This window comes from Gadus chalcogrammus, chromosome 10 (assembly GCF_026213295.1).
Source record: "Gadus chalcogrammus isolate NIFS_2021 chromosome 10, NIFS_Gcha_1.0, whole genome shotgun sequence".
Taxonomy (NCBI): domain Eukaryota; kingdom Metazoa; phylum Chordata; class Actinopteri; order Gadiformes; family Gadidae; genus Gadus; species Gadus chalcogrammus.
The window spans coordinates 21,552,931-21,569,204 of NC_079421.1; the positions used below are offsets into that span (position 1 = coordinate 21,552,931).

Consider the following 16,274-nt stretch of genomic DNA (forward strand, 5'->3'; position numbering starts at 1 on the left):
CACAACCTGAGTCTGTGTCATAGCACTGGGCACTTGCAGATCAGGGATGTAAATTACAGATGGAGGACCGAGGTGGATAGTATTCTATTCAGTAATGAAGTAGATGCTTTAAACCAGGACGACTCGAGGGTTTAGATGCAGGCCTTTAATAAGTATGGGGGAGGCATGTTGCTCAAGGTGATAGGGGTCATGGCCAGAAGGGGGACTTCTGCACATCACTGTAAGACCTAGGTCTTATTAGTGGTGTTTTCTGTCTTATCCTGTATTCTAGTCTTTGCTCAGTCTTCACATTCAAGGGGATGGTGCTGTAGGCTGTCATGAGTCGTTTTTGGGTTTGACGTCTCTAATCGATTTTTGTTTTTATTGGCTGTTTTGTTTTTCCAAGTCTTTCAGAGTTGTTCTATGCTCCTCTGTATCTCTGCACATCCTCAAACACAAGGATGCCTGCAGGTGGAGTGTGGATATTGGTGTTCAAACCCAGTATCTTTCAGCTTGGATCCAAACACCCTAACCACTAGACCAGTGTTTCCCTGCCCCAGCAGTATGGTTCCAGTACCCCTTCATCCATACCAAACCGAAACTCATATTACTCTATTATCCTTTAGATTTTCATTGTAAGTATTATATTAAAATGGCCTCTGCGATTGAATAGAACAAGCTAAGTCATACTTCTATGTCGGGTCTTAACTTTGTGGATCTGCAACAATCAACAAATTCATGAAATCGTTGATGTCATCAAAATCTTGACAAGAACTTCTGGGAAACTGCTGGGTAAGGAATCACGAAGCATCAAACCCGACCCACGGACGGATGCGTTCATGACCCCGATCACAGCTCCACCATCCCGTACGTACCTTTGAAGTTGGGTCGGATGCGAGCATCATAGCCTGACGTTTTTCCCATGAGCTTGTCCAGGAAGTCGGAAGGAGACGAATCTTTTATCTCCTCCTTACAGGAGCTCAGTCTGACAGCGACCCAGCATCGGCACCGAGCAGGGAGTGACCACCACCGTGGAGAGGGGCAAGACAACAAGGGAGGCGAGATTAGCAGGGAGAACAGAGGAAGAGGGAGAGAGACTAGAAGAGACAGAGGAGAGCGAGGAGAGATGGTAACTCCAAAGGCAGTCAGAGAGAGGTCAGAGGTCGGGCTTACTAACGAGGGGGACTACTGTCAGTTATCATGTGTGAAGACACCCCCCCCCCCCCCAACACAAAACATCTTCCATAATAAGTGTTTAAGTGGATGAAACGGGGGTGGACGGATCCTGGCTGTGGTCCAAAAAAGCGAAGCTATGGAGATATATCGTCTGGCACTCTGTCCCGGGCGGAGGCGGTGAGAGGAGGGAAACAGGTGAACCCGCCAGCCTCCCCCCCCCCCTCCCCCACGCGGCTCCGTAAGCAGAGGGGTTGGGACGAGGGGGGTGGCTCAATTGAGATGCTCGCTGTCACACCGGGGAGAGGGAGATGTAGATACAGTCTCCACAGAGACAGCCTGGGACTCTGGGACCCCCACAGACACGGCCAGCAGGGCATACAGAACAGGCAGAGCCGGCGGAGATCAGGAGTAGACGTGTGTGGGTGTGTGTGTTTGGGGCGTGTGCGTGTGTGTCTGTGTGTTTGGGGCGTGTGTGAATGTGTGTGTTTGTGTGAGAGCGGGAAAGAGAGACAGAATGAAAAGGGGGAGGGGAGGGGAAAATAATTGGAAAGGGAGAGAAAGATGGAAAACGAAGGAGAAAGAGACAATAAAAGGGGGGGAAGGGGGCAAGACCGATAAACTGGGAACGAGAAAATGGGAAGAGAGCGACCGAATGAAGAAGGGGAGGCAGAGGAAGTGGGAACTAAAGGCAGGAGGAAGGAGGCGAGCCCTGTAACAGAGGCCGTGCGGGCCTGATGGATCTCCTGCGTGACGGCCTCCGCTGGACTGCCGGATCTCGCCCCACGCTTCTGATGCGATTGTTAATAGCTTGCGATCCCCCCCTGATCCCCGCCTCTGTGAAGTGTGCACGCCGCGCCCAATTTCCTCTGGAATGGTTCTGAGCCCGAGACACGGAGCTCTGAGAGGCCGTCAGCGCCGTGTTTCAAATCCACAGAGACGTGGGGAGGGGGGATGTGACAACCCGTGGCTGAGCCTAGTGACAGGGACGAGCAACGATGGAGTTTGGGTGGGCCTGGGAGTTCGGATATGGAAAACTGAATATAATTACGTTTGGGTGAGAAATACAGTATACCCCAGATAAGATCCGCATGTGGGAGAATAAGGAAAGTAGGACTCTGAGGTTTCCTGTAGATATAGAAAAAACATAGAGTAATTAAAAGCAAAAAACACGAGCTATTCCCGATAAAGTTTGACTCTCTCCACCATTCCACAGCAGAACTTCTTGCTTGTGCCTTTGAAGATTTCCTTCCTGTTGAGCCCATATCGGAGTCCTTCTCATAGTGTGAACCTCAACCACCCCAGTCCGCTTGCATCATCATCTTCCTTCCACATCTGTGGACTGCTGCGTCTTTCTCTCACTACTTTCTTTTGCCGTCTGTTCGCTACTTGTAAGCACACACAGAGCCAGATGGGCTCACACCTGCACGACCAGGCCTCTACGCTTCTCTCCTAGTAGGAAATTACTTCTTAATAAAGTTAGATCTCCTTGTGTCTTTCCCAATTATACATGGTAAATGCCATGTATTATTGTGGCACAATTCTAACGGCGCATTCTGGTCAAGGTATTTAATTACAGTAAATATGAACATGTCCTTTATGCAGACCATTTCTTAAAAGCCATTTGTTCGCAGGTACTTCAGTGTGCGTTCAGACATGGTGTGATGGAGCCCGGTGTGTATGCCTACAAAAGAGGTGCTAGCAAATCTCATGGATGGTGTCCATTAAATTGCATTCTGTCAAGAGAATTGATCAAGGGTTCACTCCAGGGAAAACAATCTCCCGACACTAGCAAAGGGAGAACGGCTTTGCCTGTAAGCCAATGTGGCCACGGGTCCTCTTAAAGAACTATAAATCAACAATTCAATCTTCTGATGTCAGAGCTTTTAGACAAGCACCCATTTTCATTGCTTGATTCCAGTGGAACAGCTCCGTGACATGCAGACATGCCAGTACCTGAGATAGAGAGGAACATCAAAGACAAACCAGGTAGAAAACCACGCTTTTGTTTAAAAATGAATTGATTCACATCAATGTAAGATTAGATTAATGGTTAATGGTGTCAATGTACATTAGCTTTATAGCCTGTTATTAGGATTCCTCACACAGGACAAGCCAGGTTCCATCGCACTTTCTCTCACACTGAAGTCTTTTAAAAGAAAGCTGAAACGTTTCGTAAGTTCAGTCGTATAATATGCTTCAAGTCGTCATTGTAGCACGTGCAAAACATTATCAATCAATCATTTTTAAATCAATGCGAATGATTTCTACCCTTCCTATTGTGTGAGCATCCAATCAATAAAATAATAACCGCATGAACGGTTGGCTCATTGTAATTTCACACACTGTGTGCGAAGCATATGTACAGAACGATGAACGTTTTTATTTATGAGAAAAAAGAACGCGTATATGTAATGTGTTATGAAACGCGTATATGTAATGTGTGTAAATAAAACCCAAATGTAAAAATCCTGTTCTACAAAGAGAGGCCTTCTTGCCTCTGACTCTCCAAGCCTTGGCCGTGGGGGGTTGTGTCTCCCCCCCCCCCGCCCCCCTCCCCCCACCCATCTAGCTTACATCTAAGTCAAGTTACTTATGAAGCGCTTCAGCACCCCCCACGCGCTAATACGATTTGATGGCACTCTGAAAGGCCGAGCCCTGAAGTGGACGAGAGAAGGCTCAGCATGATGAATAATCTCCAGCTGGGTAACGGACCCGTGCATGAGGTTCCACCCCTCAGGCACTCTCTTCTAAATGGCCGGCTAATGATATGTCTGCTGGTACCGTTTACCTCCCTTCAGCTCCCAGTTCACCACTATCGGCCGTTTTGTTTCACAAAGAGCCCATCAGTTTTAGTCCACATTTTGATTTGAATATTAATTTTTTCGGGGGGAGCTTCTGGTCAATATTGTCCCAAAAAAGATCCAAATTGCAAAATACTCAATAACAGAAATGTGCAAGATACCAACAAATGTGCTGTATGTTACAGGACAACTGATTAGTCACAGTGTAACTAATTAAGATCTATCAATTGAATGATCTAAATCATAAAATAACATAATGATCGTCAAACCACAATCATGAAAAATAAAATGAATTTAACATTTCAAAGATGTGTCTTTTAGGTAATAAATCTGGCCTAAAAGAGGCGATTATTCATTTCCGGATATAACACTTTCTTCTCTAGGCTTGTGTTTCAAAATCCCCAACCGTTTTTACAGTTTAGTATGGCAGCTGCTCGTTCTGTGCCGAAGCGAGGTTAAAACCTGCAGGATTTCCGTCTGGCAGTCATCTTCCGTACGGAGTCTCTCGTCGGCCCTGACTCACATGTGACCTGTCAGGGTGGGGCTCTGTCTACAGCTCATCATGGGGAGACAGAATACCACAGAGCACAGAGCCTTCCCGATGGAGATTTTAGTTCTCGTTTTATTGTTTTCGTTGCACTTGCAATGCTCTGTTTTAGCAAAACATAAAAATATGAATTAATCTTATTCTTATTAAAATAATGGCTCTGTGTTATGGTTGTATTTTGGGGGGACATAAATAATCAGCAATTCGGAGGGGGTGGGGGGGGGGGGTTGGAGAACAAATAGAACCTCAGTCAACATAAGAGGAGCAAACCCATTTCTCTGGTCTTCTCTGGTTCTGTGCCTTCATACTACAGGGCATTAGGATAGAGAAACATTTTAACATTAATCCAACAGGATTCCTGAGCCAACAAACAGGATCTCGGTTTATGGGAACCAGATAAATGGTCTGTAAGCATGAAACGGTAGCTACCCGCTACTGGGTTTAGGACTACTTCAAAGTCATGCTTGAATGTGGTTGGGTCGTGATAGCTACTGGTTCATTGATGCACTAAACTGAATGCCAACCATCAGAAGGTTTGAGCCATGTGGATTTAAGAAAGCACATAACTTTAGCAATGCATACACATGATACTAATTAAATATAATAGCCATGGCAGCATTGGTAATTTATATATATATATAGATACTTAATAACTACTTACTATAATTCAGCAATATCACATGAGGAGTTTGCTGTTACACTGAATTTCAGGGCGCGAATGTCTTTCTATGACAGAAAATCACAGCCATGCTACAGAGCATTTTAAAGTCATTTTGGTTTAGGAAGTTTTTCAAACCGATTGAAAGGCCCGGAAGAATCCAAGTGGCAGCCATGATAAGAGCTGGCCGAATTCTCTAAATGCTAAGGAAAGGGTCTTCAATGCTTCTTTCTTATCTCAGCCTTGGCGAAAGGTAAGGAGATAATGCCATCCCACAATTCCTTGCGGCAGCCACATTTAAATGGAGGAGCAGTCAGATTGTCCTCTCACCGCGGCTATCTTCTCCTAAGTCCTCGTGAATTCTCCTCAACATCTGTGACGTTTTCCTTCAAGGTCAAGGAAAAGTGGTTGGGAAAGGACAAAGGATGTCATTTTTGGTCTATTCTAAAGGAACCAATATCAGCACTCATGGAATGCCTCTTCACATCATTTACTTATGTTGAGTTCAAGGGGAGAATATGGAAAAAAGCAGCACAGCTGTCCCAATGTCAGCCTCATGAGTTAGCCTCTAGAGAGAGGGAGGGACACATTTAAAGAGCGTAGGCCCTGCCATTCCTCATTCTACAATCAACTATACTGTAGGTGCAGTGTAAGCATGGATGGAGTTACATCCTAGTAGTTTGATTCAACATCATAAAACTGGAATAACCAGTCCAACTACCTGGCAGGCACACTATATCTTTCTGCTGCTCAATCCCCAGTCTAGCGGCAACTCACCAATCCCTGTGTGGCATTAAACCCAATCAGAACCCATGTTTATTCCTCCACCGGAACAGGAGACATATGCTGGTAATTGCCTTTCGTTTGGAGACTTCCGATTGGAAAAGTGACTCAAATGGGACCGTGGCTCTGTTCCCCAGAACACAGGAGCAATAAGGGAAATCAGCGCCGTTTAGACGGCCACGCATGAACATTACACGTTCCTGGGGGGCATTAGCATAATGAAAGCTGATCGCGAATAGGTGGCCAGCTGGCCATCAGAAAGAGGCTGTCATTTGTCATAGCCTGTGAGGTACTTTACTTAATGTCCTCTTCAACATCTGATTCTCAACTGCCAGTTCAATTTATACTTCTGCGATTGTCGATTAGGGTCTCTGCCGTACCGCTACGGCCAGAAGCATCAACCTTGATGTTGGAGACGGATAATTTTACCATGATCTGTATGATCAATAAAATCCAAACTAATGTGCACTAGAGAATCGGATTTTCCAGTGAGGGAGATATTTTTACAATGAGGTTGAATGCCGCAATTAATTTCACTAAGTATTTAAATGCTTGAATAAATAATGAAATTTATTTGATCCTCTATTCATTTACAAATGAGTGAATATTCAAACGAATATTTTGTGTCCTTCTGTTGAAATTACTGGAAACAGGATGTGAATGACCGGAAACAGGATGTGACTCACAGGAAGTAGGAAATCGATGCTTTGGCTTTCCTAAATGGCTGTGTAGAAGATAGTTGAAATCATAGATATATATATTAACAGAGCCCGTCTCATATTAGACATTCTCTGATATTAACTAGACGCCTCGTCCGCGGTGCTGGCCAACGGAGTCGAACGTCACCACTGGCGGCCATCTTACCACAGTAAGCTGCTCACCAATAACATTGTGTTGGTAGTGATTCATGTACTTTTTAAATAACCATAACTTGCTCAATTTTCAACCGATTTTCAAACGGTTTGGTTTGTTATAAACACCAGAGATATAGGTATGACGGTACATACTTATGAATAATTGTTATGTTCTAAGAAAAATAGAATAATGTTCTAAAATAGGTTCGTGATTTCCCTTTACAAATATACATCAAGAAAGGCTGCATGTTGAAATCCCCACCCTGTACAGAGATGTATTTATGTAATTATATATAACCATGTGTTTTCATATGAAATTAACATTAAACTGGTAAGATGGCGGCCTATGGTGACGTTCTAGACGCCGCCGTAGGGCGTCTAGTTAATATATATATCTATGGTTGAAATGATCTACGCTGTTGATCCTCTTCAATTGTTTATCTTGGCTAGAAAGCAATGGCTCAAAGTTTATTTAGTATTCACTTAGTCATGAAGTCTATTATTATCGTCTTCTTGGATATCCACTATGGTTTGCAATCTAAGTGACTTTGAACATTAAAAAAACACCTTTGACACTGACAGACGTCTTGCCAAGAGTACATTTATCAACATCCACATTGATCTTGAAGGTAAAACCCCCAACACATGCACAGACCTCCTCTCTACGTCAATGTATATGATGGCCCCTGGCTACGGCTTTTCCCTTTTGATCAATGAGCTTCAATGGGAAATGGGTTTCGGAGCACATTGCCATTTACACTTGCACGTTGTTCTTTACAGATGTGGTGAATGGTAATCCTGCACAGGAACACCAGAAGATGTCTGAAACACGAGATTGATCTGCGTAACAGCAGGGGCCTTCTGACAGGAAGGAGTGTGGCTCCATGAGTCATGGCCACGTGTGAATGATGGCAACATGGAGGCTACCTGCAGGCCAGCTCAATCCCTCCAGTTTGCCATCAGGTAAGCAAACAAAAACACAATCACTGGGGAGGGGTCAGAGTCTCACCCTGAGGAACTGAACCAGGATGGTTACAGAGGCCGTGTGTGATGAATGCAGATGAACGAAGCCAGTATGATGGAACCCCAACACACAACCATTAATCTCCAGAATGTGCTAATTAAAAATGATAATAATATTAGTCCTTTGTTTCATCATAAATAGGGTTGCAGGTTTTGTACGCAATGGTGAAAATAAATATATAATCTTAGTGGGTAGGCCTATTTATGGATATTTGAGGAAGCTTAGGGGGGAAATATGAATGACGTTTGGAATCTTTTTGAAATCGCAAATCACCGCTTGGCGGTGGGCCAGTAGCACACATCAAAGTGGGATGTTTACTGCGTTTTTTTTTTAACATCCTCTCTCCGTGCAAACTGTTCTTAATCCCCGTAGTGTTCGGCTCTAATCGTTTGTTTTTGGTAATAAAAAAAGAATGACTTTAGCCATGAGCCAATGTTAATGGGAATATTAGCTGCCTGGAAAATATACTTTTCACTGCCTCACTGCAAACCCTGCAGTTTAATGATTAAGAATGTAGACTAATCCACACTAACACGTTAAGCAAATCGGCACTCACAACGAACTCTGAGCACTGTCGTCCCCGCGTCCTCATTTGTGAGGTAATCTGGGATCTAGTGGGAGGGGGGCTTGGCGTTCCCCCCGGAGCCTCCCGGAATGAAACGACGATGCTTCCGTGATCCCATCGTGGCGGCTTGACGGGGACTAAATGGGCCGCACTTGGATGACAGATTTACACCCGTGATGTCTCTGTCCCTCCTCTGGAATGAGAAGCCCCACCTACCCGGTGTCTGCACCCCCCCTCCGGGCCCCGCTCCGTTCCCCTTTCGCCCGTTCTCAGGCAGTCAGCACTATGTCACGCCCCCCCCACCCCCCCCACCCCCTCAAAGCACTTATTACATGATTCATCTCCGTGTCCAACAGCCCCGATCTTGATTTGTTTTGATTCAAATCGTTTTATTGAGACAAGTCGCAGAGTACCGGATGATCGGAAACTAAGACATTTCGGTGCTGCAAGGTTTTTTTTTCTCTAACGCAGCAGCTTCGCCCCACACGCTGTGGGGGCCTTCAGCCGTAAACTGGGGAGAACCATCTTTCAACTCATTTAATAATGAGTTTCATGCATATATTTGAACTACTGTAGTGGCTAGGGTGTTGGGTAACGGCTAGTGAGCTAGTAACATCCCTTTGGTACTACTGTAGTTGCTAGTGTGTTGGGTAACGACTAGTGAGCTAGTAACATCCCTTTGGTACTACTGTAGTTGCTAGTGTGTTGGGTAACGGCTAGTGAGCTAGTAACATCCCTTTGGTACTGGTCTAGTGGCTGAGGGCCAATTTAGGAACCCAAAATTTGACTGAGAGCCGCCAAAGGAAAAAAAATTAGCAGGAAACGCCGTCAGCATCCCAGTGGTGAACATTGCACCGTGGACCTCTGGGAGTGAGGTCAAGCGAGGTCTAAATCACGAAACTGAGGTTCATCCTTTCAAAGTAATGTACAGTCGGATTAATACTAACAAATGTATCAGGATTTAATGAAAGCTAGAGAGAGTCGACTTTTCTCTTTATATTTATTTTTTTTGTTTAAATTAATATTGATATAATAAAAACTATATATATTTATATATTTATTTTTTTACTTACATCTGCATGTCATTGCGGGCCGCCAGGAATGTTTCTGCGGGCCGCCATTGGCCCGCGGGCCGCACTTTGAGAACATTGGTGTTGGGTAACGGCTAGTGAGCTGGTAACATCCCTTTGGTACTGGTGTAGTAGCTAAGGGGTTGGGTAACGGCTAGTGAGCTAGTAACATCCCTTTGGTACTGGTGTAGTAGCTAAGGGGTTGGGTAACGGCTAGTGAGCTAGTAACATCCCTTTGGTACTGGTGTAATGGCTAGGGTGTTGGGTATCCCGACGGTGTCGGATTCAATCGCCATAATCCAGAGCATCGTGGCTCACCCCTGTCGGCTCTTTAAAGACACATCTGTACATCATACAATTATTATAGAATCATACATTTAAGTAATGGGTTGAATCATTGACTGATATATCCACTGCTTCTCAAGAATAGCTGACAGACAAAAAGTTGGCAGGACTCTTATCTCCTTGCCATTATCGTTCTTCACCCTGAGGCGATCTGAAACGCCGCATTATTCGAAAATGTGGCAGCAGGTTAAAGAAAATCTTCAGAAATGGGATTGCCCGCATTACGGCAGCGAGGAGATGAATCGGGCAGGAAACCCTGTTCCCCAGTTCCTCGACGCCTCGTATCTCCCGTCCTGTCAGCGTCAGGCGGTATTCTCCATGTCTGAGATCTGATATCAGAGTGGATTTGCTGCTGTCAGTCTGTGTGAGAAGACGCTAGCTGGATTTCTTGATAGCCCGAGAGAGGAGCCCTGACTCACAGCGTGGGGGTGGAAGGGTTTGTGTTCTGTGTGAAGCTTGAGAAGGACTGCAGAACTATCTCCATGCACCGGATCTGACCATGAGCCAAGGACTGGTCTTCAGTACAACTCCTACCACAACTTCTACGAAAACGTTATTGCTTTAGGCCCAATCCCATTTCTACCCCTTACGCCTTCCCCTTACCCCTTCCCCTTACCCCTTCAAAACAAGGGGGAGGGGTAAGGGGAAGGGGTAAGGGGTAGAAATGATTAATGTCAAAATTCGGCATCCACAACAACCAGTATAACATCTAATTAAGGAACTTTGAAGTAAGCGATCTATCACAGTAATTGTTTTGAATGCACCAACCTTGGTGTGAGTAAAGTGGTGGAGTGTGGCCACAAATAAGACATAAACTCTGTGATCAAAGGAGGGCGGACTCTTCTTGATCTCGTCAAGGTAATGAAATGCAGCGATTAGAAGAGCGAGATTAGATTTCCGATGCGGTGTGTGTGTGTGTGTGTGTGTGTGTGTGTGTGTGTGTGTGTGTGTGTGTGTGTGTGTGTGTGTGTGTGTGTGTGTGTGTGTGTGTGTGTGTGTGTGTGTGTGTGTGTGTGTGTGTGTGTGTGTGTGTGTGTGATAACCCATCCCCTTTCCCACACATACTTTTTTAAAATACATGGGGGATCTCTCTAGCTGGGCTTTCTGCAGATGGGTGTGCGTAGATACACCGTAATCATATCATATGGAGCTGAAGTCTGCTTGAGTATAATAGCCCTGCTATGTACCTGGATGAATATGCACGGGGACCACCGCTATCATCGCCCTCCTTGTTAACTGCCTGGTGTGATTTCGGCCCAATCCCATTCCTACCCCTTACGCCTTCCCCTTACCCCTTCAAAACAAGGGCGAGGGGTAAGGGTAAGGGGTAGAAATGGGATTGGGCCTTCATCTTTGTTCTGCGTCCCCGTGATTTGCGTACTGTCCAGTAGGCGAATCGCTCGCATTGCTTTGGTATTTATTTGACCCTCTTCCCATCCCTCTCTGCTCCGTACAGATATTCTCCTTCTGCTTCCATGCTGATTGGACTCAGAGGTTTGCTCCCTAACACTGGGGAGGAAATGAGGTTCTGTGGCTGTTTTCCTTTCTCTCTAATGTGGCCCCCGGGGGCCATATTGCGTATAAAGCGCTAACAGAGGGCCTTGAGAAGGCTCTGTGCCGCCGGGAGATGCTGCCCTCTGGTAATGAACACACAGCTGGTTGAGCTGGCTCCCACTCTGGGGCTGCACTAACAATAAGGAGAAAGAAGATTCCTTTCACTTATAGGGAAACTTTGAGTTGAGGTAACAAAGCCCTTCGCAATAGATATTTACAATGCAATGATGGTATCAAATGGACTGCATTTATAAAGCGCTTTTCTTATCAGCGTCAGCCTGTCAAAGCGCTGAACAATATCGCCAAACATTCGCCCATTCATGCACACATTCACACACAGACGCCGGTGTCAGCCACGCAGGGCGACAGCCAGCTCGTCGGCAGCAGCTAGGGCGAGGTGCCTTGCTCAAGGACACCTCGACACTCGGCTAGGGGGAGCCGGGGATCGAACTAGCAACCTTCCGGTTACCAGCCAACCTGCTCTACTGCCTGAGCCACATGCCGCCCTATTAGATAACTTATAATATACAATTTTAAGGTACATATAAGGTACAAGACAAGAATGTCTTGTACCTTGTACACACAGAATGTACTCACCCTTACGATTTAAGGGCTTAGTTATTCTGTGTCGTGAGTTGCAGCAATACTTCCTTGTAACATTCTGTTGTTACCACACTCGAAAAACTATATTTTGCACATAACAGCGAGAAAAGAGAATCAAAAGATGGCAGTCCTGACCCTTGATCTGTTTCACCAGACAAACTGTTGGATGAAGGCCAGAGTGAAGCCCAGGGCTTTGCAAGGACTGCCCGCCAGGGAGAAGCACTGAAACACGGATGTGTAAACTACCTGCCAGGGACCTTGGTGATGCAGCTGACATAGTAAAACACGGCTTTGACTGTATAGTATGAACTATAATCCTTGGGATTTCTGGCCTTTTCCAAAGAGGAAGGATTTTGGTTAGTGGGTTCTGCAGACTTCTTGTGTATACCCATGATATTGCAAAGGCATGAGTATTAAATGGGTTTCCAAATGTTATTTATCAAGGCAATCCCTTTTTTGTATTAATGTTGCTCAGTAATCCAACAAATTTAGATATTTTGGGCCCTTTTCCAGCAGCTACTTTTTTGTAATCCCTCAAAATGCCTGCAATAATTCCCTGCAATAAACAAGGTGAATGCATTTCCCCACTTCAAGTTTATATTTGTAATCCTGCATCTTGTCCGGGTGAGCAATGCCATTACTCTGTGTATAGGATGTTTCTAATTACTTACTGTGAAAGGCTGCTTTTCTGAAATATTGTTCAGTGAGTTACGTGAGCCATTAATTATTTAGCACTAATATGAAGCAAGGCTAAGCTCCACTAGATGGGGTTGTGTTAAGGAAATGAACCTGTAATTTATGAGTCGCTATAGTGTATATAAATAATATATATAGATCGATAGATGGATATACATTTATAAATAGATAGATATACATATGAGATGGATATATATATATAGAGGATGGATAGAGAAGGAGATAGGTCGATAGATGAGTCTTTAGTCTCAGAGGCTCGATTCTAATATGCAAAAGACTGAGGCCAGCACAAAGAACAAACCCAAATGGCGTTTGGAAGTCTCTTTGGCCTCTAAAAGTTTTACAACCAGAGGATGCAGCCTGTAACCGGTATGGGTCCTTTGGCGCCAAGATACCGGGCAATCTCAACAAAAAAAAAAATAGATATCAGAATAAATAGTTTGCGAAGAAGGCAAAATGATTACTCCCAGTGCTAGAATAACCTCAGCCTTTTCGGGCCAAAACAAAACAAACCATCTTTCATCCAGTGCGGATGTGATACCAGCAGTATTTCAAACGACGATTCAGGCACTTCATAGGGTGGCCAAGAGACAAATGCGTTGACTTTATGGTAAGGCAAGTAAGATATAGAAGGCAAAGATAAAGTTGTATATCTCTGCAGAGGCGTTATGGATAGGTTTGAGAGGAACAGGGCCTACTGTGTTGGGTGAGATAACGATAAGGATCTGACGTTGGGGTCTGACTCATTGATGGATTGATTTGGTGTGGAGCTCTGTAATAATTAAACTTTCTGTTTTTTTCTTTCTTTACACAAGAAATGTTCTAGTGTTGTGAACAAGTCCATACCGTACATTAACCAACGTTTTTTATTTAGAAAATAGCATTTACTAATATGCTTTAGCTTAAGACACTAATATACAATAGAGATGGTGGTTGCCTGCTTGGTTAAGTAGATCGTTTTAGTTGTTTAAAAGTTCCCACTGAGCATACCTTGACTTTTTTGTAAGTTTGCAATTTCCTTTTGTAAGTTGTCTGGAACCAACAGGACATTTGCAGCTGAGTTCAAATTGGTACGACAATAAATGTTTATTATTTGTATTTTGTGTAAACAATATAACGCCTTTTTCTTTTGTTAGAAACCGATTTTTCTGATAAACAGAGGTTTGAAAATAACAGTTTTGAAGTTTTGAAGATTTGCATTGCAGTTCTCCAAAGCAAAAGTCCCAGTCATCGAAGAATAAAGAGAATGGTGGACAATGAATACAATGTTGATTGCCAGGTAAACTTCATTATAGCTTGATCAAATATGAATCATTAACTATCAGCGGTTTGGAGCTCCAACCCACGGGAGGTCAAGCATTGACCTGGTCACATAAACGAGTGGGGACGGTCAACAGATCACTAAACATTTTGTTTCTTGAGAATAGAAACAGTGAAGGATTGTATAAAGAGATAAAACTTTATGCATAAACATTCAAGAAAAACTCAATTAACTCATGAAGATAAGCTCCTTTCTTCCCTGACGAAATCATTAATTACTGTTTCAAACGTAAACATCTTTGCTGACTATTGAGTTCAGACTATATTATTTTCCGTTTGAAATTGGTACAAATGCTTAATTTTGCATGTAGGCCTTTATTGTATCCTCACTAATTGACAGACTTCCCCGTAAACATATTCAGTTACCTGTACGTTTATTATCTTTGTTTAGAAGTTAATGAAGGAACACCATGTGTAGATAATTCATCTATTTCTGGAACACAACAATCCTGCTCACTGCCCCGGGCTCGAAATGCAGAACAGTACAGTAAGTGTTCAATCTGTCGTTCTGCTCAGAACTCCACCATGAATTATGCTAACTAAACCTCTCCGCAGACTAGTACTGCTTGTCTAGAAGTTCTATCAGTTTAACTTAATATTCCTGGAACGACATTGCTTCAACCTTGTGATATTGCTGATCCTCAGAGAGCATCGGTGTCTTCTTTCCCTTCTTGTCCAATCCACTCTGTAATACATGCAGATAAATTCTTGAGCCAATACAATCCAGGTATTTCACAGCTTCAACTTGTATACTCAGCGAATAAGTTTCCGCCAATTATAAAAGTGTCCCAAACTACCTTATCTTCATGATTTTGCTTTACAAGGTCAAATCGGTCGGAGATGGTAGAAACCCCCCAGGCAATGGATTGGGTGCTGTGGTTTTACCCTTGAGCAAGGCATTCGCCCTCTCCTCAAAGCTAATGATTAGGGCCACTAATGGCAAACACACCAATGTAATCATGAAATCTCCAATGGCGGAGTGCAACACCCCACCGATCAATGAGGTTATATTGCTATGGAAACTGATTATTGGCAAAAGCCTATTGGTTCTTTTGTTGTTGCCATGGAAGGGATCGGAATGTGACTGAATGAAAGCATTAGGGGTAAATTGGATAGTTATCTCTCTAGCCCTCATAGTCATTGACTCAGAGAGGGCTGGCAATCACACCACAGTACCTTGACCTTTTTATGGTTTGAGCTGATAAGTGCTATTCGATTGCGTTTACCACTTCCATTGGTTGGTCAAGTCTACCAGTTAACTAATGAAATCAAGCAGATTGAGCGGGGAGATCCTCGTAGCCTGCTTCATGGTATTTTCTGACAAGCCCAGTTCCCACCTCAACGATGCGACTCAGACCGAGTTCAAAGGGTTATTCGCTGATTCGTGGTTTAAAAAGATTATATTGTCAGATTTTCTGCCAGTTTACACGCCATGACGGTGAACGGAATGAGTAAGCAAGTTGCAGTGACAAACACAACATTACACGAGAACCGCTGTGAAATATTCACCCGTCGCAATAAAGTGATCTAACCTCAGAGGTCCAGATCTCGGCAATCACATCTCTTTTTTCCCTTTTTATACGTCAGCGTTTCAGCTTCCAGGTAACACCACTAGACCACCAAATAGTTCCCGGATTTAAGTGTAGGTAAACCCCAATGCATCCACTCGAATTCAAACTCCAAAAATACATTTTTGTCTGACAGTTCTCGGATGGACGGGGGTGTTGTTATCCCCATGGTTACAGCCCAACTAAAACGTTGGTACTTTTTTAGTACCGCCGTTGTGTCGGTGTGTTATAATGAGCGTCGTAGTATATGAAATGTGCCACAGACTGTGGGGTTTTACTATCAGTGTCCGAGGAGCTCAACCCTTGCTGGGACGCGGGCGTCAACATCAAACGCTGCAGCAGAGCTCCACAAATCCACACACTCGGCCGCTGGTGTCCATGGTTGTGAGGTTGAAGGGCCGCAGTAAAGGCACTGCGACGTCACGAAAATGACCACGTTCATTTGAAAACACCAGATGGATATGTGGCGTAAAAGTCCCCTTAAACAGTTGTCATTTTGAAATCAGACACATATTTATTTATTTCAGTATAGGTATTAATTATTTTATATATTAATTGCCTAATTTATTTATTTCATAGTTATCTATTCATTTATTTAATATCAACTCAAATGGCATTCCATACAGAATAACATGGATTACTATGTTGACCATCATGCAAGACAACACTGTTTAAAACATAATACGGTTTTGGGTTCAGTGCTCTTTTAAGATGCTTTATTACGGAGTGTG

At 43.9% G+C, this 16,274-nt stretch overlaps 2 protein-coding genes across 4 annotated transcripts in view; one reads left to right on the plus strand and one right to left on the minus strand.

Moving 5' to 3' along the window:
* Window positions 1-16,274, minus strand: part of glra4a (glycine receptor, alpha 4a) — a 36,718-nt gene that overhangs the window by 13,955 nt on the left and 6,489 nt on the right. For all 3 annotated transcript variants that reach the window (XM_056600206.1, XM_056600205.1, XM_056600207.1), the window contains one exon: window positions 855-964. In XM_056600206.1, the coding sequence (XP_056456181.1) occupies window positions 855-964 (110 nt within the window). The remainder of the gene's footprint in view (window positions 1-854; window positions 965-16,274) is intronic.
* Window positions 6,609-16,274, plus strand: part of diaph2 (diaphanous-related formin 2) — a 378,439-nt gene continuing 368,773 nt past the window's right edge. The window contains 2 exon segments of the mRNA XM_056600149.1: window positions 6,609-6,812; window positions 7,579-7,761. The gene's annotated coding sequence lies outside the window, so the exon portion shown is untranslated.